Source organism: Aquila chrysaetos, chromosome 25 (genome assembly GCF_900496995.4).
Source record: "Aquila chrysaetos chrysaetos chromosome 25, bAquChr1.4, whole genome shotgun sequence".
NCBI lineage: Eukaryota > Metazoa > Chordata > Aves > Accipitriformes > Accipitridae > Aquila > Aquila chrysaetos.
The window spans coordinates 1,662,848-1,690,414 of record NC_044028.1 but is presented as its reverse complement, the minus strand read 5'-3'; the positions used below and the strand labels follow the sequence as shown (position 1 = coordinate 1,690,414).

Sequence of the window (27,567 nt, the reverse complement as noted above, 5' to 3'; positions counted from 1 at the left end):
GGGGTCTTTGGAGAGCCTGACAGTCCCATGGGACACGGAGCCGCTGAGTCTGACCCTCAAAGGACTAGCCACCGAGTAAGACCCGGAGAAAAGGTTGTCCCTTGGCTGTACTTTGGCTTGGTCCGGTGCAGCACATTTCACTGCATGCTGCCTGGGGCTTCCAGCAACAAGTCTACAACCAAACACAGTTGGGCAGAGTGGCACATCGGGGGCATGGGGGAAACACCACCGGACCCTCCACCAGGCCCACGCTGGAGCTGGGCAGACGCTGCAGCCACCTTCCTCCCTGGGGAGAGCCAAGAGCTTCCCACCTACTTGCAGGCAAAATCTGGTGCTAGAAAAGAGGGCAATGGCACACAGAGCCTGCACCCGAGGAGTGTGGAAGGATGCACGTGTATGCATTCATGGGAAGGATGCACAGAAACAACCTATGCCTGGCTACAGGGAGCACAAACACGCACACGCATGGACACGCAGGCACGTACAATGATGGCAGCCACAACAGCCCTGCTCTCAGAGCAACAGCTCATTCCCTTGAGTTTACTTCCCCCTGACCGGCTTGCAAGGGGTGGGATGTTTCTCTGCCACAAACACTCAGGCAGGGCCTCTGCCGCGTGCACAGCCGCAGCCCAGCTGGGACTGCCTGGCCTCCTCTCCAGCTCTGCCCACGCATCAGGCCATGTTTGCTCCTCTGTTTCTGCCGGTTGCTACAACATCTCCCCCCAAACATCTCAACGGCTCCGGCCTTGTGTGATCTTCCCAGATCGAATCCATCCAACTGTCCGGCTTTCTCCACGGCCTTCCTGCAAACATTGAGGCACTTTTCTTAAGAAAAGTCCCGTGAGGAGGACCACAGCATGGGAACCACTTTGCTTTTTAACACCGGCCTGGTCATACTTCTTCATTCCCTGCCGGTCAGTAACAACTGTCAGTAGCTGGCAGGCTGTCCCCAGCCTACTCCCATTACACTGAATTACCCAGAAGACAGCCTCACATTATTGTTTCCACAGTAACTTAAAGTAGTTCAAGAGGGGAACAACTTATTATCTTATCAAGGGGAATAACAGTGCCGGTGTTATTCCCCTCCGTAATTCCTGCAAGGTGCTGCAAGGCTGGGGTAACTTTGCCCGGGAAGGAGAAGCAACCACCACCAAGGTTTTGGCCCTGGGGAGCACCGCACTTCACCGGGCGGCTCAGCTGGCTCCCACCAGCTCTGGTTCCCTCAGCCCTCAGCCCTGCATCCTCCTGTCATGCATTAAAGGAGATGCCCGATGCCTGCAGGGGGGAGCACTCACTGTCCCTCCCTCTCTCTTACTTAAAGATAGCTGAGCATCCAGGCAGGATTAGGTTTCTTAGGGCTTCCCCTTCCCATTCTCCAGTTAAACACTGCCCAACATTTCTGCTAGCCAAGGCAGTCAGAAAAATGCACCCGGAGCAGGCAACGGGCTGTAGATCCGGGCAGTGTCCATTCAACACTCCCGACGTGGAGCCCTGTCACCTGCAAAGATTCAACTTAGCATGTCCTCATGTCCCATCGACTCCAATGAGATTTCACTGCTTAAGGCCAGACTGTTCAAAGTTTGAGAGAATGAAAGCCTAAGGCTGGAGGTCATGGAGCTAGTGTCATCTGATGGCTGCCTGAACCTTGGCCTGTAACGGGTTTGCTGATCTCAGCCCTGGTGTGACCGACTCAATCCTTAAGGCATGAGGGTACAGTCATATGCTACCATTATTTGCTTAATTAGATTAGAACTGGTGACTTGAGGTCTAAAGAAGTCTAGATGTGATCCCCAGCTGCCCTTGGGCCCGTTGTTCCCACCAGTTTAGTCATCTCCCACACCACAGCCCCCAGCGTTTCCTTACCACAAGTAGCATTGACGAACGAGACATCGAAGAGGGAAAGGTTTGCCACCTCAGGAGGGTGGGTGCATCTCGTATCTGACGCTTGAATAACTTTCACTTTTCTGTCTTCCACCCAACGGGGCAACCAGGAAAGTTTGCAGTCACAAACAAATGGATTCCAACTTAAGTTTCTGTAATGGGGAGATCAGACAAAAGTTAGGCATTAACTTGACATGTGCGAAGTGTTAATTACAGCAGTGTGCAGATCCCTCACTGTTCCCATCTGTGCCACTCCACTGAAATGCTTCAGAAAGAACCGCGAGGGGAGTTAATGAATAGGGAATCAAGCAATAATTAACATGATTTTTCTAGAGGCTAGAATTAGGCAAGTACTCCAAGTACTTTTTTAACTCTACAAATAATTGTTGCAATTAGAAGCAAATTACAGACACAATCTTATATTTAAAATAGTCTGCCATCTAACAGCCATTGGATGTAATGGCAGCCTCTCCAGCTAAGGGAGACTATTTACAGCTCCATTAAAAAATAGCTAAGAGAATAAAATTGATCTGTCAAAAAAGAAATGCAAAGTCAATGATAATCTTTCCATGTGGCAGTTTAATGAAAAGATGGAAACTTTAATTGCAGCTAAGCTTGATCCAAATTACAGCCTTTGGCATTCAGCTGCGAACAGGACAGAGATGGAAAGCTGTTTGTTTAGCTGACGCCAGCTGGGCCGGGCCGCCGCAGGGGCTGAACCCCGGATTTTCATACTGAAAGCACCACTTTGCCGGCCAGCCTTAGCAGGGACAGACTCACTTGGACCTTCTGTCTTTTCAGTGCCACTTGTAAGCAAAAATGCAGAGCTGAAAATGCCCTTTGTGCCCTGTCTTCAGGGAGAATGTGTGGCTGAGCTTTTTTCTTACTTGCCAAAAGCGATTGCATGTGGTTAATCCTTTTGCTCATTCAGACACATAACTGCCATTCTGTGCTGTGACTTCATGTATCTCTCCTGGAAATGTGTGGCTTCCCCTTGCCTCCCTTCACATAATGGCACAGATTTTAATTACTTCAGTTATAGGCCTAAGAACTTGAATCACTTAGGGACAACATCTTGAAGTGCCTTCAAGTGACTTAGACACCTCAGTCAGGGTCTCCCATGTTGCAGGTCAGTGCCCTTTTCATTAGATCTCCCAGTCCCAAGGTGTGACCATACAAACAGAACAGTAAGTGTGACCCAGACCACGGCCAGAGACAAGAACCTCAGCGGAGCTGGAGTGGGAGAGAAGCAGGGAAGCCAAAAAGGCAGTGGCAGAGGTTGGAGGTATCCAGGAGACAGAAGCAAAGTCTAGGAAGAGGTTAGGCTTGAAGGGCACCAACAGGACCCAGGAGCAGGACACAGCTTGAGGAAGAAATTGGAGAAGAGTACAAAAGGCAGCTGCTTGGTTGGGTATGTGCCCCAGGTCTCCCCAAGACAGCGCTGCATCCCACACCACCAGGAAGGGAAGAGCTGTTTCAAGGAAAGGTCTAAATAAAGAACTGGGAAACAAAGAGGATGAACTTACATTTCACTTAAATTAAATAAATTATCAAATATTCCATCTTCTAATGTAGAAATCTTGTTGTGGCTTATATCTCTGTAAAAGAGGGAAAATTAAAAGGAAAGTTCATCATGCTGGTAACAACTTCCTGGCCAACATACAGGATCAACCTTCGTCCCAAGCTCTGCTTGGGTAGTAGTTACCCTCTGAACACCTTGAGTCTCAAAAGCCACATGCATATGATAGCAAAATACCCAGCCAGGCACTAAGTCACGGAATCACAGTGTGACTGATGTTGGAAGGAACCTCTGGAAGTCACCTCGTCCAACCCCTCTGCTCAAGCAGGGTCACCTAGAGTGGGCTGCCCAGGACCACGTCCAGACTGCTTTTGTGTATCTCCAGGAATGGAGACTCCACAACCTCCTTAGGTAGCCTGTTCCCGTGCTCAAATCCAGTTCCAGTGCTCCAAGTCCTTCCATAAGTCCTCCTTTTAGGAGATTTTTGAGGTGTGAAGATGGCAGGCTCTCCAAGCTGCCAGGTACTCAGCTGGAACCACCAAAGCAGGTTTTGGGGCTTGTTGTATGGGTGTCTTTTTTGATCTGACAGTCCAATTTCTCTTTAAAAAACAGGTAATCTTCCCTATGAACCATCAGCACATAACAGTGCAAACTCATCTGATCAGCAGCTGAACCAGTGAGTTTGCTAATGATCAAAGCTCTCCTCTTCTCCTGGCCCAGACAGAGTCTGGGTAGTTTTAGTGAAACAGGACAGCTCAAGGTGTGGGGAGCGGTGGGACATTGGGCCTTTCCCCCACTACTGCCAGGCTCCTCAAAGGACCCTCAGATTCCCTCTGAAGACAAGTGGGATTTGGACACTGCAGTTTTATAATTTTCCATGTACTAACAAACATCTTGCGACGAATCTCATTCTCTTGCCTTGATCTCCTCTCCATCTTGCAGTACAGCAAGTCAAATCCTGCCCAACTCTCTGAATGCCAATAAGCGAATCACTGGACTGTGCAGCTAAATGCCTTGAGGAAGGAGTCCATGAACACATCTATCTGGGGCTCGACAGATGAGGTCAAGCAAGAACAAGGCTAACTTGTGAAACACAAGCATGTGTTCTAGGTACCAGCTCAAACGTGCACGGTGAGCTGGAGGACTGGAAGGGTGCAGTGTGTACTTACAGTTTTGCCAGAGAAGTCAGGCTTTCGAATATCTGAACATCTAAACCACTGATCTTGTTATTGGAAAGATCCCTAGAGAAAGAAAACACAATTTTCAGCTTTCGTTCAACTTCATTTTGTCATTCCTCCATTACCAGACCTTAGAAGAGCCTCTTTCCAAACTCCTTCCAGACTCCAGAGCGGAAGGTTTTGGTGTGTTAAAGCAGAGCATTTCTCCTGGCCAAAGAAAATGCCTTTCCCAGCTATAAACCATTTGCTGCTCAAAGCTTTGTATAATGTGTAGATACAGATTAGGACTATCATTATATGCATACCATTCTGCAGCGTATCTAGAGTAATTACAGACATGACAAATGTATTACTAAATTTGATGTATCCTTTTAAAAAAATATTCAAGTCTAATGTATGTTCAAAGAAGTAATTAAGAAATAATTTAGACTAACATAGTAATTAACATAGAGAAAAATTTCTGCAGAACTTCCAAGTCCATTTCTAGTGCCAAAGAACTGATCATTAATTACACAATTGATGCGTTCAGCTTTTTTCATTTTAAAGATCTTTCCGTCTCTCTTTGGAAAAGCTTAAAAGGAAAGAAGTAACAAAGAATATTTTCTGTTTAAAATCAGGTTAGATTGTCCTTATAAAAGGAATACCGCTTTAAAAAATCTCTAATTGCTCCCTGTAACACCAATAGCCTTCAACTCATCCAAAGCAAAATTGTTTCTGTCCTCCAGTCCAGCTCTCTCTTTTCACCCCACGTCCTCTTTTTCAATTTTAAAATGTCACTCAGCTAAGAAGTGAAAGTTTCGCTGATCCGTCTCCACTCGTTTCCAATAAACTTCACTCTTTGGTTTCAGATGAATCTCTTTTGGCCAAAACCTTCTTTTAGCAGCATCAAAACACTTATTCCGAGCCCATGCAATCGTTATTATCCTTCAAGGATTTCTGGCAGAGCTCCAGGGAGGCGGACAGGGCTGGATTCACAGCAGCCACAGCCGTGCCGTGTCAACAGAGACGTTCTCCTGCCCACCTCCCTTCTCACCTTTTTTCCTACAAGCATTTCCCGTAATTTCTTCTTGCTGTCTCACCTCTTATTTTTTATCCCCTAATTAATTAATTCTTGGTTTGATCTGACATTTAAACTTAATTTATCCAAATGAAAAGAATTCTGCCAAACTGGCAGGAAAATTACATACGATTCCAGGAAACTCTGGGGATAAGTAACAGGGATGGATGTCTCTTTAAAAGGTTTGAGTTTATTTTCCCTAATTTTGCTGTCCAAGAGTTCTTTGCCAAGCTGAGAGTGGATTCAGAAGAGTTCACCAGCAACACCAATAAAGAAGTCCAAGAAATGTGCAAAATAAAAGCTCATAAATACACTTAAAAAAAGGATGCTAGCAAAAATATTCGATCAAGCCAGTGCTCTTTTGTCTCAGGGTAGCTGGGACAATAGTTAAAGAATACAGAGCATCCTTTGCTGAAGTGACACAGACCACATGGGAGTCACATTCTGCATGGGGGACATGAAAGTCACCTCCAAACCCGTTTCCAGCGCCCACTTGCAAGACAAACACACAGGACAGCTTGGACTGGAATCCCAACTGCTGCCAGCCAGGTCAGATCCTTCCTCAGGGAGGCTCCTGCTCCACCTCTCCTTGAGCATTTTCCGTAAATTGTACTCCTCTGCCTCTGCACCTTCTTGCATTACTTGACCAGTTACCTTACAGGGAGACCAGTACAACTAATTCTCTTCTCCTTTGAAATACCTGGAAATAACCCATTTAGTTTTTAGGCAGCCCCTCAAGCCCAAGACAGAAGGAAATGGTGCTTCAGCTCTGACGCCTTCTTGCTCCTTGCCCAGACGAGAGAGACCTCCAAACCAAACTGTTCTGCTGCTACAAAATCAGGGCTTGGCCATTTCAAAGAGCCTCTTCCAACAGCACTGCTTGGCTGCATGGAGAAGAGAGCACGCAGGGCAGGGTGAAGCTCTCACCATCACAGATGGCAGAATCGGGCAAGCAGGCACCTGAGCCATGCAGGGGACTGGGACACCCAGCCCCAAGCCCAGCCGCCAACTCTGCAGCTCTCTGCAGCCTTCTCTCCATCTCTCCCATCTTGCTGCTTCCCAAGTAGGAGGTGAACAACTCCAGCAGGACAGCTCTGCTCATCTCCATCCCTCTGCCACAGTGCCAGGCATGGAGGGGTTGGTCCTGAGCCTTCCCCAGCCCTTTACAAACATCCCTTATCATTATTTCCATTTCACCTCAGAGAAAGCTTTTAAACTTCAGATAAATGAAGGCTAAGACCCCAAATCCTTGACTCCCAGGGGTCAGTCAGCTCCATGCCTACCCAAGAGCAGGACCAGGGATGACTGTGACCTGGTACCTGCTCCAGGAAGATGCACAGTGGCAGAGCTGCTCCCACCAGCCTCAGCAAAGAGGTAAAATGCAAATACAGGCAGTAATTCCCCACTCAGTGCTGCTTTTACAGAGTGTGTTGGACTGACACTAGATGTCACTGCCTGCTGAGCGGCACGCATTGGGGAAGGAGCTCCTGGTGAACAGGAGTGATCCAGTGGGGACCCAAGGGGTGCAGGACGTCTGGTGCTGTGGCTGCGGCCAGTGGGTTTTATTCAGAAAGGGCCGGGAGGAGCTGTTCCCCATGAACTACTAAGTGACAACCCTCAACCCTCTGATTTGTTCAAGGGATTGTGCTGCTTCATATGGCCAGGACAGCTTGGGAGGGCGTCAGGCCCCTCGGATCGTGTCTCTGGGGTATCAGTACCATCATGCCCCAGTGAGCCTCCACGGCGGCATGGTGGAAGGGCTGGAGAGGGCTCCTGTGCCTTTTTCCTCCTCTCCTGATAGTACAGCTTGGCTGTCATTCTGCACACACCAAGCTGATGCTGTCAGATAGTACCATCTGAGCTCACCCATCTATCCTGCACCCACTACTGTCATCCAAAGCCAACACTGACCCACAGCATGGAGAGAAGCTCCACCAGCAGGCTTCAAAGGAGAAACCTGGGGCTCAGTTCCCAGGCAAGGCTGCTTCAGAGGCTGCGAGATGCTCTGAGCTCTTGGAGGTTGTAATTAACCCAAGCTCTGTCTACGCTCTGACACTTTGTCACTTAACTACAGCTCACATGCTTTCCAAGGGATCCCAAGACCTTGGTTCCCACCCTCTGTCTTCCACAGCCTGAGCTCCCATCCAGCACCCACAGACACTGCTGAACTCCATCCAGACCAGGCACTAGATGGCAACCCACTGTTACCTACAAACCAGAGCCCAATTCCCTTGCTATTTTCTACCCTTGCCTTCATGATCTGATGAGGAACCGGTATAAAACCTCCCAGCTTTCAACCTCCCCAGACCTCCTCGGTGCAGAGCCTGCAAGGGAAGCAGAGCTCCCGTTGACAGGACAGCTTGGAGAAGTGAGGAACGGTGACGGATGCCAGCGCCTGCCACCTCCAGCTGCGAGTCAGTGAGCTGGGGCTCCCAGCTGCCTGCTTGCCTTCTCCCACTGGTCCCTCTCCAACTTGTATGGAAAATCATATTATGCCTTCCTGGCATGGGAAAGATGGCTGTGAACCAAGTTAGGTTGCAGAAAAAAAATTAAATCAGGAAATACTGAGCAATAAAAACCAACGCAAAGGCTGTGGGACAGAGCTCAGCCTCTCAGTGCCACAAACTGCCACGACTGTATTTTCCCAGCCCACCGCCAGGCTGGAGAAAATTCGGAGCAGGTTCAAAGCAGAGCTGAAGCCAGCAGAAAACAAGGCTCCCCATTGAAATGCACTGCGCACACAGACTGCCGCCCTCTCCACGAGAAGAAAGAAAAATTTAGTTTACTGTGCCATGGGGGATACTGAGAACACGCTGTGCTGCCTGGAAGAGGGCAGCTATGGGCAACTCACAACTTCTCAATCCTGCCTCAGTTTCCATACCTATAAAATGGAGACATGTAATGCCAGAGGAGGCTGGGAGGGCTTGCTCACTTCTCCGCATTCTGTGGGACAAGGGGCACCAAAACCCACCAACAACTACGGTATAGAACAAAAACTGTGCAAAAGATGCCTTACAGAGAGCTCCCCTTGCAGCTCCCTAAATGCCCCAGCAAACAGACACATTTAACTTACACACCAAGCAAAGGAAGATTTTAAAATACTTCTTCTGGAACAGGAGTTGGTTGTGTGGGGAAGGTGAAGCTTCAGATAAGGGAACATTTAGTAATGATGGCGTCAACCTGAGCCTTGGGAGCCTTCAGCTCAATCTCAGCTCTGCTACCAGCTCCCTGTGTGATGCTGGGTATGCCACCCAACCTCTCCAGAGCTGCGTGTACCGCAGGGCTAGCAGCAGCCCATCTCACCGGGAGTGTGAGGACGGATCAGTCACAAAAACTGCCAGCGAGATCTCCTGCAGATGGGGTCGGGTAACTTCTGGGGGTAAAAAGCATCGAGCACTGGCGTGCCCTCACATAGCTGCTGCCCTCCAGCAGCTGCTGATGGAAATGAGCAGCAGGGCTTGGTGCCACCCGCTTTGTCCCTTCGTGATGCTCAGACAGGCTCCATGGCCTCGCAGCTGCAAGCCCAGGGCAGCCAGGGGGTTTATTTCTGCAGCGCTGTGGTGGACAGGCTTTTTTTGGTGCATGGCTGTTTTTTTCTTAATTCCACAGAACATATAATGTTGAGCAGAGTATAGCACGCCTCTGCCTGCCAAGCCTGATGTCATGCTCTCATTATGTCATTTGTGGGCCCGCTCTGCCTTCATTTCACAAAAAAGGGAGGGAAGGGAAGGGAAGGGAAGGGAAGGGAAGGGAAGGGGGGGGGGGCAGTGCTGGCTTGTGCCTTTCCCAGCCCTTTTGGTGCATGGAGCCCGGCCAGAACAGTAATGGGAAAAGCATCCACAGACGGAGAGAAGCGTCTGTGCGGAGAGGAGCCTGCGTGCAGGCTGGGGGAGAGTTGCAGCGGTTCAGTAGAAAAGAAGCTCCAGGTCTGTAAGCCACAATAAAAGCTAAGCTTTTTGTGGGTCAGTGAAGCTCCAGAGGTGCTAGGGAAAGACGGCAGCTTGGGTACGGTCATATTTCCATCCAGAGTCTGCACAGGAGCCGGTACAGTGGCCACTAAGGGGCCTGCAACAGTGCAGGAGGGATAAAGCATCTGCCCTCCAGGCTGCCGGGTGCAGCCTGCAGGCAAGGGAGAAGCTTTTCTATCTCCCAGCCCATCTTCCTGAGCCGGGCTGGCCCAACAGGACACATGGGGTGAGTACATGGAGCACCTGCAACAGAGAGACCCTGTCCTTCGGCGAAAAGCACTTTCTCCCTGTGGATCATCCAGGCTGGGCTCTTCCCACTAGCCTCCCCCAACCAGCCAGTCTTCCCTGATCCAGGACAACCCCCCCCCAAAATGCAATTTGCCTCATGTTTGTGTGACCCAAGTAAGAGTCCTGGGGACAGGGCTGGGCCCCATTCTGGCCCAGACACTGTGTTTTAACAGCAGGTGTGGTTGCAGGGACGTCAGAATAGCTCTGCTCTCTATTCCATCCTGCCCCAGATCCCACCCCCCAATGGTGGTCAGTACCAGGTGTTCAGGGAGATCCATGAGCAATCCTTCCCCAACACACCTCCCAGCTCTTGGCAGCCAGCAGCCGAGGATGTTCGGAGCCAGAGACTGCATTGGACTGTCGTATTTAACAGCCACCAACAGATTGATCTTCCACAATGCCATCTTCCCCTTCCTGAGTCAGCCTGGGCTCCACAAAAGCCTACAGCAACAAGCTCCGTAACTCATGTACTTTAAAAAAGTACTTTCTTTCATTTGTTGAAACCTGCTAGATGCATCGCTTCACTGGATACTGCCTAATTTTCTGCACTGTGAACACTGCATAGTTGTTCTTATTTATCTTCTCTGCTCCACTCCTGACTCCAGAGCCCTTCCTAGATTGCCTCAGTCCTCTTTCCCAAGCACAACTTCCAGTGGAAACAGTTCCCCCTTTCTGATCCCAACTCTACGTACTTTGCCAAAATATCCACTGAATTTCACCTTCAGGATACGAAGGTGCTCAGTCCCTGGCAGTTCCCGTGGATAAAGCCTTGCAGCAACCAGGGAGGACAGGCAACGACTAAAGTGAGCAGCAAACCGAGGCACAGAAAACACCACAGGCAGCACCAGCTGCCCAGAAATGCTCCGAGCAATGCCCAGCAATGCTCCCATTTCTCACCACCACCAAAAGCCAGGCTGCACTGTTCCACACCTTGGAACCAGAGAGGACAAGTGACAGAGGGACATGTGAGATGGTTTGTGAGACACAACGAAGCCCACTGCTTCCAGAGCCCTCCATCAGCTGACAGAGCAGCAAACTGCCCAAGAGGGTCGCCTGCACAGCTGAAACGTTGTCTTATGTGTTACCATGGCAAACACTTTTCTAGACTCCAGGAATAAAAAGCAGCATGGTGCCCCATGCAGCAGTGCTGTGCTGATACTGCCTGACATACATAACAGACTTTCCAGAAAAGAGGAGGAAAAACCCTATGTGTTTTTGCATGTTTCAGCCAGGAAAAATTACAGGGTTTTGCTGATCTGATTCCTTTTTTTCTTTGTCTTTTGGCTTGCACCTCTCATAGGAAGCACAGTAAAAGTAACAGCACTTGTGTGCAGAAGGGGAAATAAGAGATTCTTGCCACAGTGGCTATGGAAATCTAAAAAACCACTGATTTTTCTGTGTGCAGGGTGCAGGGAGCAATGCTGTCATCCTGCACTAGATGCAGGGATACCCCAGCAGGCAGGCTGGGAGGAACAGTCTGAACAGCTCTCCTGCACGATGAGCTCTCAGCCTTTCAGCACAGACAGGAGAGCAACAGCATGGGGAGATCTTCATCACCAGCTAATGGTTTCAATCACACTGAAGCGGGGATTTTCCAAGGCAAAGGGATTCCAGCTCCACCGCACATCACCTCCGAGAGCTGCAGCCGAACACAAAGAAGGGCCCTTCGCTGGTGGGTTTCACCCCTCCTTCCCAAAGCCATTTAGCAGTGGCTCACTCTGAACGGATGCATCCCACCCCAGAGGAGGCTGCATTTCATCCGTGTGCCCAAGGACTCCACTGCAGAGATCAGCTTCCAAAGAACAGCAAGGCTGTTAGGAAGCAAATGCATGAGATGGAGGGCTGTCCAGGGAAAGGCTCAACAGGAGACACCGGCAGCTGCTGAGAGCGAGTCCTGAGCAGAGAGCTGCACGCTGGGACTGGCAGACGGCGGCGAGCACCCTCGTCTCCCCGAGGCTGTCACAGCATGATGACAGTTTATTCGTTCAACTTGAATTTATGAGTTTCAAATGCTGGTCCAAGTCTTAGCCCTCTCTAAGGAATTTGCCCCAAAAGACTTTTTCGCAAATATTCATTTAAAAACTAAATGTTTTTCTTCCCACGGCAAAATCATAATTGTTGATACGAAAATGTAAGGCAAGGATACAAACATTTTTGCAATGTTCTGTGCGCTTTGTGCTCTCCTGGGAGAACCGCAAAGCACTCTCACATATGCCCTTGCAAGGCAGCTGTGCCAGGAGACGGTTGGGTTTGACACAAAGCAGACGCAGATGTAACTCCCAGTTCCACTGCAGACTCGCTGCAGGACCACAAGCAGGTCACTCCATCACTGCGGGCTCCCCTCTGAGCAATGGGAGTGAAGCAATGCTCCTTCCCCATCTCACTGCCTTGCCTCATCCTGCCGCAAGCCTCTCCCAGAGTACCAGCACAACACAACCCTCAGATTTGTAGGAGTAAATCCTACTTATCTCGCTGGGTTGGGGCCACAGGTTCTTCACGATCCCCCTGAGAGGCAGATGGCCGCCCACAGGGCAGTGTAAAACGCTCCCTTAGCACTCGGCAAAGCGAGTGAGCTCAGGGTCAAGCCAGGCAGTGGGTGTCTGTGTCCCTGCCGGTGGCTGAGGAAAAGGGGCTGCAAGAGCCTGTGATTCAAGCAGCATGGGAAAGACTGATCCCCGAGTCCTGCACGAGATCGAGCTGAGACCTTGGGACACCCCAGATGACATGGCAGTCCCTACCAGCTGCTGCTTGTCCACGCTCCCTCTGCTCCTGTGCCTGTACCCCATCCCTGGAGCAGACAGAGGAGGTGAGGTTGTGTGCGCCTGCGGGATGCACAGTCAGGGCATCCCCGCCACGGCCAGGGCATCCCCACTACTGCGGCCAGGGCATCCTCACCACTGCGGCCAGGGCATCCCCGCCACTGTGGCCAGGGCTTCCCCGCCACTGTGGCCAGGGCATCCCCACCGCGGTCAGGGCATCCCCACCATAGCCAGGGCGTCCTGACCCTCCAGGTGGGAGCTGTCTGCAGTGCAGCTGAGACTCAAAGAGCGGCTCCTCGGATCCCCACAGCCAGCAGCTTTTCGCAGACTTTCCCAAATATGGTTATAAAGTCGGACCAGGGATGAAGCCACTCGAACAAAGGGGACGGTGTTACCTCATGGAGCGACGTCATGTTCTGGCAGGGCCGGCTCATAGGCAATGGCATCATGCGCTCCGTCCCTCTTCCCCAGCCGGGAGGGCTGGGTGGGTGTTTTTTCACACAAGAGGCTCCCAGGAACCAGAGCGCTGCTGTCTGCACAGGGACCCACAGCACGGCTCATTTTACAAGTTATTCTTAGACTGCAACTGACTTCATCTCCTCATTCCCAAAACAATGGAGCCAAAGGCGAGGGGGGCACTGGGGAGTCACCAGGGGCCTCCTGTGCTTGTGGAGGTCAGCAAGAGCTTCTGCAAGGCGCTCTGGTGGGACGAGGAGCTGGCTACAGGGACGGCCACTGTTGTGAGAGAGGCTTTTCATGCCAGGTCCCACCTTCTGAGCCACCTGAGCCACCAGAAGCCGGCATTGACCGGAGCTGGCGCTGGACGTGGTCCTCCCCTCCATTGCCAAGAGGTGACTTAACGTGGCATAAAATAAGGCTTGAAACATCAGGCATCACCCAGACCTGCTCTGCCTCTGCAACATCACACTAAAAGATGAGAACAGGGAAGACCTTCAGCTTGGGAAAGCAGCAACCCAAATATTTAAATAAAGCTAATGTCCATAATTAGTGCTGCACGTAAACAAGCCGTCTACAGTTTCATCCAGCTAAATGCCAGCGCTACAAATACACATTTGTTTCATGGAAAGTTTGCAAAGAAACCAAAGATGCGATAAAACCAAGTATCTTCCCAGCACACATGGCAGAGCTCAAGCAGACCATATTAGACGCCTGCAGCCCAAATCCAACTACTTTCCACGCAGATACCCACTTCTTCCCCAAAAAAGCATCTGTCCAGGGAGCCTCCACGTCCTGTGGCATTGCATGCCAACACACAGCTCTTTCAATGCCCAGCTCCGGTCTCTTGAAAACCCAGAGTGTTTCCAAGTCAGCATATTCAGAGCCCAGTGATATTTTATTTTACCATGAAAAGTGAGCCCTCTGCAAGCTGTAATTTAGGAATTACACAGCTGAGCTACTAAGTGCTTAATCTTCCTCACAGAAAGTGAAGAGTTTTCCATAAATGTTTAGGTATTGTTGATATTAATTCACCACTGGGACAGGGGATGGAGTAGATAATCTTCAGGTCCTGTTTTTTTATTATTCTATTTGTATTTATTTTAATGTGAGGCCTTTGCTTGGACGGCTGTCCTCTAGGGATATTATTTCTCTGTGAGAAATGATAAAAACATAATGTTATTTTTTCCCCAGCACCATGAGTTCTGCAATACACAACAAACGAGAGCCACAGGCAAGGTTCACAGGATGCAGGAGGCTCTGGATGCTGTTGAACCGATAGCAGCAATACATCGCTGAGCTGACACAGGAGTTGGAGCCAAGAGACGCAGAGAACTCCAGGAAAAGTCTTCTCCAAAGCACACGTCCAGTTTGCAAACACTGACACAGTATGAAAAAATATTTGCATAGCCTGTTCCTTGGAAACCTTCTGGGGCATCCGTGTTTTGTATCCCAAAAGGAACAGTGGAACAACTTGGGCATCGATACAGCACGAGAGCTGTGAACCAGGGACCGCCTGATCATCTGAAATGCCCTGAGGAGATTTGCAAAAAACTTAATGCCACTTCCTAGTTGAATTCAGAGCGCAAGCCAGCTGAGAGAGAGTGAGACTGATAAGTGAGGCAGTATCAGATCAAAAGTAATTTCTTCAAACAGTTGGGAAATACTTCTCTCATTTCTCACACTGGGAGAACTGTCAGTACGTTGTCAGGCGCTGCACGGCACCGGCAGCACAAAACCAAGAAGAAAACAAAGCCCCGAGGCAGCAAAACACAGCCCTTACTGGGGTTCACAAAGGATTGAGGATTTAGCAGTAACATCACCTACCAGCCAAAGCCACCCACACACGGCGGGTAAAGCAGACACGAAGAGGGCACCCTGGATCCAAAACACCGTGAGAACAGATGGGGAAAGTCTCACGGCCAACCATCACGAGGTGGCAGAGGGACAGGATCACCGCGTCCCTTTATCCCTCTGGGTGTGGGAGCAGCTGGGGGTGAGCACGGCATGCTCCCGGCTCTGGACCTCCCGCTGTCAGAGCAGCACAAAGGCAAGCGGACCTAACAGAAAGATTTTGCAGCTATTTCCTCCTCAGTCGTTTGCAAAGTTTGAGCTCCAGACCCCCAGGTCCTGCTCCAAAATCCCCCAGCCTGTACCTCCTGCGGGGCACATGGAGCAGAGATGACCAGGGAAGCCACCAGCCTGGCCCCACGGGCTCCGGCACAGACCCGCCGGCACCCGCCTCGGTGCTGAAACGGACCCAGATTTCCACCCACCCCTGGTAACACTGGCCCTGTAGCCAGATCTCAACAGTCACTTCCCACGGGTGATAACATTCCGTCAAACGCTTTCCCTTTTGTAGCCGACAGTACAAATTTGTTTGACCTTTAGCTAACAGCAATCTCTAACAGACGAGCAAGTTTTCCAAGTTCCTGGGTGGCTGCTTAAGAAAAACATTCTTGTGTGTATTTTAGCCCTGTCTGTCAATAGATTTTCATCTCCAATATGTTTTACCAACAACATTTCTTTTCATTTAAGAGATTCCCTGTTCCAGGCTCTCACCAACACACTTCAGCAAAAAGCATGGGATGCTAACTAAAAATAGCTGAGATGGGGAAAAGGGCAAGTGAAGACCAGGAAGACTCAACCAGGTCCATGCCTGGTAGTGTGTTGTTAGCGATGGAGAACCACTTTCAGCAACATTTTGCAGCACAGCCTGTGCTAGAGAGATGCTGAGCCCCTTACTTATCTTCTTCTCCACAGAGAAAACTCTGGGATTTGGGGCAGTCACATTAGCACTTGATATGTTCAAAAATAGCACAAAATAAATGGTGCTGCTCTGTGAAAACAATGATGCTGAGCATAACCACAAAGTTCACAGCCCACTGCCTGCGACAGAAAATCCACAAGCCAGGGGAGCCTGGAGCAAAAAGAAAAGTGCAACATGTTCAGGACCCAAGACCTGGCCAAACCACGGCTGCAGCACAATCCGGTTTGTGTTTTCCTTGCAATCCTGATGTTATGTCTGCTTTCTGTGGTCTCCTCAGTGAGGCACAGGGTCTCCAGATGTTCTGAAGCCCTGGGACCTACTCAATACATGAGCCAGTTTTGGGGAAGGGGGGAACAGGACACAAATCTACTAACCATTCCCTTTTGGCAGTCTGCTTCTTGCACTAACAAAGAGCAAGGAGAATGACTCACAGACTTTTAACATGATCATTTATCTCAACGAATCACATACTGCAAGCCATCAGACTCCTCACAAACAATTCCTGCATCAAGCCTAAGCAAGCAGTTCCCCAACCTTCTAGGGAACGTTCCCATCTTCATGTAAATACTCCCAGGGATGGGATGGCCACCACCAGCTTTGGTAAGCTGTAGCAGTGTTAGTCAGGCTTATTTCTGGTCTGAATTTGCCTAGCTTGAGCTCTCAGGGGTAGGATTCACGCCACCTGTCCACTGAACTGAGGGTCCCTCTATGATGTTTTCTGGTTTTAACCACAAATACTCCCCAGGCTGCAGTCACCTACCACCTTTTTTCTAGAGCAGCAAACACCAGCTGCCTCGCAGGAGACAGTCCTTCAGACAGGCTTTTAAAGTTGGATTCTTTAGGGCATCACTATGTCCATGAAGTGAGGGCACCAGGAAATACAACCCCTCTGCTCCATAGTCCTCTGCTTACACATCCCTGGGCTGCACTAATCATTTTGGTGGCCATATCCTTCATTGCACACTCAACTCCCACACCTTCCCTGGCTGAGTCCTTGCCTTCCAGGAGAAGGCTCCCATCCTACACAGCAGGCTTGCCTTCCTTGGTCCCAGATGTACAATCTTACACTCGGCAGCATCATTGCTCCTTTCTGTGACCACCTCTCCAACCAAAGCAGAGCTCCGTTTCCTTCTCTGTGCTTTGGCACTCTCAGTACAGTATCACTGATGTTTTTCGTTTTCCTCCAGTCTGTTGACACTATGGAAGCAGTCAGCAATCAATCTTTGAGACTTCAGTGCAACACAGCTCTTCATGATGACTCCGGTTTATTCCTACATTTTGAAGCCAGTATTTAATCTCTATAATATATGTAGTGCTGATTTTTTTCATTCCAATTTCTAACAAATATATGTGACATTGAGTCAAATACCTTACAGAAGTCATATGTGTATTACATCAACGTCATCATCTTCATTCACTCCATCTGTAAACTTACTTAAAAGGCAAAGGTTCATGAGATCTATTTTCCATAAGTGAATTTTCCATATTGATTGCCACTAATTACACTATCCCCTTTAACTTCTAGCTAATGTCCATGCTCTGCACTGTATTGTTTCTCCTTGTCCTAGAAAATCAGGACACCAGGCTAATAAATGTTTGTACCACCCCATTTACCTTCTGTTAACACTGGCACCATATTCATTTTGATCCAGTCCTTGGGAATTTCTCTACTGCCCAAAAACCCACTAAAAGAGAACATTAATAGTCCGTTGGGCTCTTCAGCCAGATCTTTTAAAATTCTTGGACGCAAAACATCTGAACTTGCTAGTTTAAGAAGGTCTAACATTAATAGCAGCTGTTTAACATCCTCTTCAGTTACTGTTGGAGTGGAAAGTGTTTCATCATCCTCATATGATACAAATACATCATCTGGCTTTTTTCCAAATAGAAAACAGAAATATTTACTGAAAAGTCCTGCCTCTTCTGTATTTTCATTGATAATTTGACCATGTCCATCTATTAACAGACCAGTATAATTCAATTCCTTTAATTCCCAATATGCTTGGAAAAACTCTTTATTCTCCTCAACTTTGCTGGCCACAGACTTTCGCTTGCATTCTCTTGCTTATCAGTGTTTGATAGCCCTAAGCTCTCAGGCCATACTATCAACGTTTCTCTTTCCCAGTACTGTATCTTGTATGTTTATTTTCCCTAACTGCCTTCATTTCTCTTCCAGGCTCCACTTGGATTTTATGCAGGGTGTAAGGTTGTCCTGTGTATTGATTAATACAGAGGTGCACATCAGGACCAGGGCAGACCCCATCACCAAAACCCATCTAGCACTGCAAATGAGGTTCTCCCTAGAGATGCTATGGGCCCAAAATGCTCTCATAACACTAGAGTCAGGGTTTCAAGCAACACGGCTCAACACAGATTAAGACAGCCCAGATATACCGTCTGGAGCGGCAGAAAGACAGCACCCATCCCCGAAAGACTGTCCATCCTGACCTGCAGACATGGGAACAGCCATGCAGGAGGCACAAGGTTCAGAACTGAGGGGAGCAGCCAGCATGGGGCAGAGCAGGGGCACTCCAGCAGCACTTACAGCAGATCTGCTCCGGGCACTCATCCCCGTGTGCACGAGAGACAACCCCTTTAAGGGGTCCTCTTTAAGGACCTGATGCCCCTAACAGCTTTGTTCTCCCATCCCATGCAGTAAAGATGATACTGAAAGAGAAAATTACACAAGTAAAAAATGAGTGATCTCCTGGATCCTCCTATAAAAGCAGGACCAGCCCCGTAAGATATTCCTCAGGGATGGTTACAGCCTTAATTTGAAGTCCCAGTTGCTGGGGTTCCCATCTGCTGGTGGCTATTCCTTAAAAAGCATACTTCAGCGTTCTCCTCACTCCATGCAAACTTTTTTTTTTCAATTAAATCCCATCTTTCCATTTTCTCTAACTCTGGCCCATCTACAGCAACTCTTCTTTGTCCTTGGCATGCACACCCCTTGGATACCTGCAGGACGTTAATCTGCACCCAGTAAGACAAAATTTTCGTAGTTCTTCCAACTCATCTCCAGAAAACAGTCATATGTGGCACTGTGTAAAAGCCAATTGCAATAACACCATGCACAGCTCCCGCAGGCTGTAGAGCAGGACCTCTCTGCGACCAGCGCATGTATCCCTGCAGCCCAGCAGCAGCCCAGACCAAAGCCTTCTGCAGCTCCAGCAGAGACGTTGGGCTTTTTACATCAACAGGGCTTTGAGCGACATGCCCGGCCTGGGTACAGCTCCACAGGGCTCTGTGTGTGTGTGTTTGTTTGTGATTTTGTGAATAGGGCTGCTTAGCACGTTGAGTCCTCCCCATGGGGATGATGTGTTAGAGCGGATTGGCTCGCTATTCCCTGAAGGAAACATCTGCACATTCCAGACACATTTTGTAACGGGAGTGAAACCCATCCTTGAAGTGAAATTTTACAGCCTCCACAGCGCAAAATAACGATTGCTGGCAAGGACCAGTGGAAAAGTAATGTTTAAAATATTATTACAGGGAAGCGGCTGCCAGAGCCTCAAATTAATCATTTGAACGTGTCTCTGGAGCGGAGCGGTGCGTTATGTAACGCTCATCCAGCTCCAGCCTGGAGCGCGGCTCCTCTCCGGCCCCATCCCGGTGCCCCGCTCCCCTTCCCTCACCGAGAGCCAGGAGGGACCGAGGGACCCAACACCCGCTGCCCCGCCACGCTGCCGCTGGCCATGGGGACAAGCATTCCCTTCTATGCAATCTCTTTCAAGAGATATCAGCCGGGCCTGGGGTCCACGTTTCTTCCAGGTGCTCAATTTCTTCTTGTATTAAAGAAAACCCCAGGAGAGACAAGGACAAAGGGTGTTTCTCAGTCACCTATGAAAAGCAGCGTTTGGCACAGCCCTCTACAGCAAAATCAGCACCAGAGGAGCCGGAGGGAGGCTTGGCTTTTTCCCACCATGGTCTGCAGAGGAGGGGAAGCTATAGGTCTGCTGGTTAAACCCTTTGGGCACTGGTCTTCAGCCAACCTGGTCTGCTCCTGACAGCCACGGGGCAGGTGATAGAACAGAGGTGTTATCTGTGCAGCATCCTCCCCCTCGCCCCACGCTGTGCAGTGATCTCTTAACTCATAGGATCCAAATATGATAAAAATGCAGCTGATGTTAAAAAAAGAAAAAAAGCCTCTAAAGGAAAGCAGGAACACAAACAGCAGTGGATGCAGACACATCTATGGGGGACGAAGAAACAAAACGTTTGGCAGCCTGTACCAGCAGCAGGAAGAGAAGAAGTGAAATGAGTATGTAAGGGAAACAAGTCCTGTGCTACAGCAACGAGAAAAAAGCCTGCAGGCCCTCAGGAAGGGATATTCTCTCAGCAGTAACAAGGGCAAAGCTCTGTTGTTCATCAGGCTGAAGATACCACGAACATAGCCAGAAACTTTGTTGATGAGGACCTCCCCATCTCCTAGTCCGCAGCTGTGTCAGGGGACCCAGCCCTTCCAGGTGATGAGGGCTCAGCCCAGGCTGTGCCAAATTTCACTGCCTCCCCCCAGGTACATGGCATGAACACGGGGTGGCGTGACCGGAGCGGTGTTTGTTGGGAGCTGTGAAGGCAGGAGAGACATGGGAACTGATGACACATTTCAGAGAATGCTGATGGGAAAATGGGAGGTGAGGAGAGGAGTGTGAGAGGAGGACAGTCAGACCAGTGTGAGCCACAGGGTCAGCACTGGGACAATTCCAGGTGGTCCAAAGAAAGACCCAGAAGCTACCAGACTGCTGTGACCACTGTGCCAATGGGGGTCCCATCAGATGCTGAGCCCAGCAGAAGGGTTGTGGGTCTGCAGATGACAAATCTTTGCCCTCTGTTTAAGGCTGGGCATGCAACATGAGGCATGACTTCTGAAATGTTGGCCAAGGTTTCAGGTTTGCAGCATCTCTTCTACTTCTGAGTGTCGCTGCAGTATCCACCAACAAATATCATCTATGCTAGTTCCTAAAGCACATCTCCTTTCCTTTCCTGGCTCATTTCCACACTCCCTGGATCCCTGGGTGTTACAATATTCTGGGTTTGAAATTAGATAGATGGACAGACAGACAAACAGATATATACATACACAGACACACATAGAGACAAACAGGTATTTTGCCCCCAAATGGACTTTCTTCTTCAAATACATTTTATCAAATACAGAAACAATCTGGGACTGTTGCTTTAAATGCCTAAATATATGTTTCATTAAAGGATCCAGGCAGCAGTTCTGCAGGAGTTGCTGTGTCTATCAGCTAAATAAAACCCTTTTGGAGAAAATGCCTGAATGTGTAGTTCACATCCTGGTCAGCTGGGCAATAACAGAGATTTAGAATCAATCCTAAAATTTTTCTCTATCTAAGGGGGGAAAAAAACAAACCTCATTAATTAAGCGGCCTAAACCAAATGGAGGTGTGCAGTCTGACCAGCGGCAGAGGTGCTCTGGTGGCAGGTGGGCCTGTGTCTCGGGTAGTCTCCATGCATTACAGTTCCTTCTGAAGCTCGAGATAACAGTATTTCCATGCTTGCCAGGGAGAAAGGGCTTCCAATCTACTGTTTTGTTGTAAACGCCTCTCTAGCACAAGGGTGCCATAATTCAAAGTCAGGCCCATGAATTCCTATTGGAACAGAAACACTCAAGGAATTTACTAAACAGCAGCTTTGGTTGACGTTATGTGCCATAAATCACAGGGCATGGTAAAAGCCCAGAGCCAGTCTGCTCTGCAACTGGACAGACAGACAGAGAAAAGGGAAATGGTTTACAAGATGCTGAAGGGCAGGCCTTTCCTTAACCTCCGTGTTCCGATGCTGATACTGATACGAGCTCCTCCACATTTTTTCAAATGTGGTTGTTTGGGTTGGAGGGCTCTGCTCTGAATGTTTTTGGAATATGCTCACTATAGATCCTTAAACATTTTCCTTCTGAAAACAAAAAACAATTAGAACCCAATATAGATCTGCTGGTTCCAGTAAAAAATGCATTTGCATGTTTCTGGCATTAATAATGTATGTGGTTGGGTTGCTTCCTTTTAGCATTAGAAAGTCTTCTGTGATGCAGTCAGAATATTTCTGCTCCAAAAAATGCTGATGTTCAGAGGCCCCAAAGTAGGTACAAAGGGAAGTGAGCAGCTTGCTTGGGCCTCGGCAGGGCCGCGAGCTCTGCAGCAGAGCTGCCCTCTCTAGAAGACCTTGTGAACAGGCGTGGGAAACAGTAACCCATTTGTCCCCTGCACGAGATCTCCAGAAGAACCTTTCTCTGCTGTTGCAGTGAAAGAGCTGACAGTTCCTTTTGCTGCTCTAGCAAGAAGGGACACGGGCACTGGAAGGTGCACATGTAGGACGGAAACCACACAACACTGCTCCTCTCCCTAGCAATGCCTCCGCTGCCGGGATCGGAGCACGTATGGGCTGAGGACCCCTGCCACTCTCCTTATCCTCCATCACCTAACTGATCCTGCTTTAGGTAGAAGCACAGAGGCTTCAGCAGAGACAGCTGACCGCATACTCCACAGAAACTGTCCACCCTTCCCTCTTGGGAGGTTCAAGGAAAAGCATGAAGATGGAAGTCTCCTTTCTCTTGAGGCTCCTCCAGCAGCCAGATCAGACCCATTGCCCAGACGCCATCAAAGGAGGTTTGCTCTGGTCACCGGCCATGCTTTGGGCTTCTTCAGTGGGCTGTCAGGCTAAGTGTCTGCAGATAGTGCTGCCAGCATGGTGGAGGTCCTCATCAAGCCAGATCATGTGCCAGGCCTGGGTGCAGGTGATGTACATTTCTGGTTCTTCTCTGGACCACTGTGCACAGCAGCATAGCTCAGTGTCCTCCTCTGAACCCATCCTGGTTTTAGCACTCTTTGCATCACTATCAGCTAAACTCTGGGTTTTAGTCATATCTCGCTCATGAGAGGAGATGGGTCTTTCCCTGCCCAACACATCAAAACACCCAACAAGTGTTCCTGCTGAGAACAGCAAAGTACAAACCCGCAAGTATTATAGGGAATTTTAGGACAAAAGTTGTCAAGCAGCGATGGGACAAATTCAGCCCTGAAGCCAAGAGATGTACCCCAGGGATCCACTCGTTTCCACTTGTACATTAAGAGATGCCAACAGCTCCTCAACGTGCAAAGGGTACAGATGGCACAACAGACACGTTAGCAGTGATACAGCTGGAATGATATGAGCCCGATGCTGCAGAAAGGAAGGGTTTGGATCTCATGGGTTAACCAGGACTTGCATATCTAACTCTCTACCCGTTGCTTGGAAAATTTAAACTCCAGATAGGAGAGAGCCAAAGCTTTAACATGACCTGCCTGGGACAAATAACTGTCCACACTTCTGCCAAATATTAATGGCTGATAAATCCACTATGCAACATATCTGGAGGTACGGGGTGGAGACCAAAGGACAGATCCCTGGAAAGAGCTCTGGAAGAATACTTCAGTCAAGTCATCAGCTTATCCTGAAAGGATGCAGCTGACCTCAAGATAACCTGCTTTTACACTGCTCCCCTCAGCTCAACTCTTCCCCTTGACATGGACTGACCTCCACCTGTCCAGAGCAATGAAAACAATTTACCTCTGACCTCTGGCTCAGTCAAAGACCCTCCTGGGCTTGCTTCTGCTGGCTGAAACATAGCTTCTGTGCTGCTTTACCACAGCCCACAAGACCTTCAGCAACTGCAGACTCTTTCTACTACCTGCTGCCTAGAAGGACTCATGCTGCAGTCCGAGTGGGGCTGCATTCAAAAGCCACCACCAGCTGAGAAAGCAGAAGGTGCGTGCTTCTTAGGGAGAACTTCCATGCTTCCTTGGGGCAAGACACAGAAGGCCCTGATCCTTCACAACTTCCACAGCTTGGTGCCAGGCATCATCCCCTGTCCTGGCATATATATTATCCATACAGGTATATAAGTCACACATGCTCTCACGTCAAGAACACATTATCTCTAGAGCATCTGTTTCAACTCAGCCTGGGGAAAAATAGGATGAAATCACAGCAGCTATCCCATAGCTTACAGGAAAGAGGCTCGGTGGTCCCAGTCTGCTTCCTATGGGACCACAGTGGGCACAGAGCTGGTGCGACAGGCTGGCTGTACCCACATCCCCTCTCCTCACAAGGAGATGCCTCTTTCTGCAGACTCCGTTCTCGGATCAACTTTGGAAAAGGGATGTCTCTCTCTCAAATTAAACACATAATGGAGACACAGTTGGTCTGATTTTGTTGTGAGGGAACCACAGAGAGGATAATTTCATTCACTTCGGACTACAGGTCATGTCAGTGATCTGTTAAAGGGAGGATCGCTACAGTGTCTGTTCCTTTCCCCACAGGACCAATGCCTATAATCCTTTTTTTAAAACATCATTATGTGGAATAAACTGTCTAGGGAGAAAAAAAGGCCTTGCAACTCTGCTAATCTTCCTAATGATTTAATACCTGCAAATACTACTGGGAGGTATTCCTTTCCTGATCACATTAAAAGCTGTCGTATTAAACGTCTCATCACACTTCAGCATCCTACTGTGGATTTTTCTTTTAAACAAAGCCAATTTCTCTGGAGACTGAACAGGGGTTTTTGCTCCCACAGCCCCCCCCCCTCCCCCCCCAGTTTTAAAAGATCTTCTAAATGCCTGCCTGGGGAATTCCAATAAGTCCTGGCACAGATCCTCCAAATAGTAGCAAAGCTAAACAGGGTATGGCTGTTATTGTAGAGATCCCTCACTGCCAGCACAAATACACAGACTGGACCATTCAACCTTTTACAGCAGGAAAGTCATGGACAGTTGATGATTCATAATCAGCATTTTTTCTTCTACTACAGCCACCGTCTTTCTTTAATTATTCTTTATTTCTGGCAAGCACCCCTTTCCTGCAGTTTTTGCAATGCTTTTTCCCCCCAATTTCTTAATTATATTAGCAAGAACAGGCAGGGGACAGACATCCCAGAGTCCAGTTTGCCTTCTGCGTCTGCTCAAGATACCATGTGCCACAGCCCTGATGAAGAGTCCCAGGCGAAGACTGCTGTGGTTCAGCTAGCCAGGGTTAAGCATTCCCCCATGTACAAGACCAGAACAAAGCCTGTGAAACACTCCTGTCCCCCTCAAGACCTCAGAATAAGGCTGAAGTGGTTTCATGGGCCGTGTTTGTGCTGGCTTTGTGCCCAGGGGTGAACCTCACCAACGGCAGCCTATACTACTGTAGTTTTCTTTTTTAATTTTCATCTGCAAAGCCGAGAGACGTTTCTTTCCCAGGTCAGTATGTACAGGCACACCAAACTGTAAAACCTGTTAAATTATTGTCTCCTCCCCAAGCAAGCGTGTGCTGGGACTGACACAGTGGCTCAGGGGCTCAGCACCCCATGGTGCTCCCACCTGGCCCCTCACTGAAGTGACCCAGGGCGGAGCTGAGGTGCCGAAGGCTCACAGGGAACAGAGCGTGGGTAGATGAAGGTCTGCCCCAGCTCAGCCTGCCTGGTCTCTCCTCCACTCCAGCTTCAAATGGCTGCAGCAAAGGGGCTTACCCCAGGAGCTGATTCTTCCTCTCAGAAATCTTTTCTTGATTAGTCAGCTTAAATCTTCCTCAGTTCAGGTTTTCTCCAAAGTTCTCAAGCACAGGTCCTCTGACGATTCACCTTAACAACAGGCATTTACTGCTAACACTCACAGCCACTGCACATCACACAGTTGTCAAAGCACACACCAAGAAAGGAGAAATGAACCATCAGAGACCCAACAGGGCAAATGTCACTGGAGCAGACACAGACAAATTAAAAAAAAAAAAAAGTCACCCCCTTCCACTTCATAGATATTTTTTTTCTACTGTAAACAAATTGATTTTGTTGTTGTTTCATTTTCTGTTGTGTAAAACAGAAACCCAAAGTTAAGTCCCCTCTCTGGCACAGTGCTACCGAAAGTGAATCACTGACAGTGCTGGTTGAGGAGTCTTTGGGGAGGCTGATGCTTCGCTTCAGGTTCAGGCAACTGTCTTGGACTATGTCTCAATTTAATGATTAAATACAAAATTACTCTATTCTTCATAAGCTGAAGATAAAAAACCACAAGGGTGATTGTGTAAGAGGGTGTTAGTGGTAAATACAAACCACCAGTAAATTTGCTTTGTTTAAAATGGAAAGAAGAGCATGAACCCAAGCAATGCCAAGCCCAATAAAATACTAAGGACAGAGTCCCCCAACAAGCGGAGGCATGTGGCCCACTCTCCCGTGCTGTGTGGCAGGCAAAGCGGGCACCAGCGTGCTCTGTGCCCTGCTAGCACCATCCGCTGCCTCTGCTCCAAGTACCGCAGAGACTGGAAGGCTACCAAGAGCCGGCTTGGCACAGCAGGACATGTAAATTCAGTCTGATCCCTTCTTAGGCTCCATACAGAGGCTCTGGAGGGTTTCAGTAAACATCCTTGGTAATCTTTGGACACCACAGCAATGTCAAGAAGTATCACATTCATAACTCAGACCTTACATCAGCTCTGCTGGCAGAAAGAAAGTTTGCCCAGTTCTCAAGGCACACTGAGCCTCAGAGGGCATCATCGTTTCTCAGGATTTATGGTAGACACCAAGTTAAGCTGCATCTTTGGTCTCATGTTAAATCACCTTTTTGCCAAGGCTAAAAATTGCTCTGTGGTGTAATCACAAACTGAGGCAGAAGAGCCAAATAACAAATTTCATTCCCATATAATAATAACAAGTTACGTTTCCATAGCACCCCTCTTCCTCTCGTATCCAAAAGGACATTACCAACTTAACTCACTGAAGCATGATCTGTGCACAGGGATTATATAATCCAGCACTGAAATACAGCCACTGCTCTTTAAGGGTGCAATCCAGCCTTAAAGCAGAGTTCAAGATGGAAAGAAGAATCGCCAGTGCACTAGGAAAGGGATGCCACAGAGCAAGAACTGAATCCTCCGTCATGTTGCTGATGTGAGGAAAGGTAGACTCTGATCCACGGTCTGCTCCCTGAATATCTGTCAGAGGAGAGATGCTGCTTTCTGCTCACAAGACTAAACCCTGATCTCTCTGGAATAATGACAAATGCTGGAGCTCCCTGTCTTTAGCAGCAGCCAACAGGGCAGCATGACTGTGCCGTCCCCCAGCCAACGCAGGGCTGTGCTGCCCCGACAGACTGCCGGGCACCTTGTGCGTGCCTGGGAGAGCAGAGCTGCTGGGAATGCTGCTTTCCAGCAGACGGGCAAACCACGGCCCGGGCACCTGTGGTCAGAAAAGGTCCTGGGTCACGCGCTAAAAGACAAAAACAGCCCCTTATTCGGCTAAGTCATGCTGGGATCGCTGCCCAGTCATGCCTATTCAAACAGCGTCAACCCACGCTGATTGCACCCCTCTCTGTCTCTCAATACAAATAGCAGCTTAGACTTGCTGGAAGCTGTGCTTTGTGTTAGTTGGTGGGTTCAGGAAGACAAAGACCCTGAGGCTTTTCCCAATAAGTAGTCTGTCTGTCCCATCTCATCCCTCAGAAGGCTGTCAAAGAACTACTGTTTCCCTCAAAATAAAATAAAATAAAATTAGGAGCATGTAGGGATTGTAAGTATAGCAGCAAATGAAGAGGGATTTCATACAGGCAGAGGGAGCGGGGAGCGTGTGATGCAGAGCTCCCCAGCCTCGCACACACGTCTGATCTCGAGGCAGACCGAGCTACAGACTGCCTTTGCTCTGTTCTTCCTTTCCAACATTTT

The 27,567-nt window shown here is 48.9% G+C and overlaps 1 protein-coding gene across 1 annotated transcript in view; it reads right to left on the bottom strand.

The window, feature by feature from the left end:
* The window catches only part of PKD1 (polycystin 1, transient receptor potential channel interacting), a 99,584-nt gene that overhangs the window by 53,543 nt on the left and 18,474 nt on the right, over positions 1-27,567 (bottom strand). Inside the window, 3 exon segments of the mRNA XM_030001267.2 lie at positions 1,864-2,033; positions 3,408-3,479; positions 4,570-4,641. Of these exon segments, the coding sequence (XP_029857127.1) occupies positions 1,864-2,033; positions 3,408-3,479; positions 4,570-4,641 (314 nt within the window).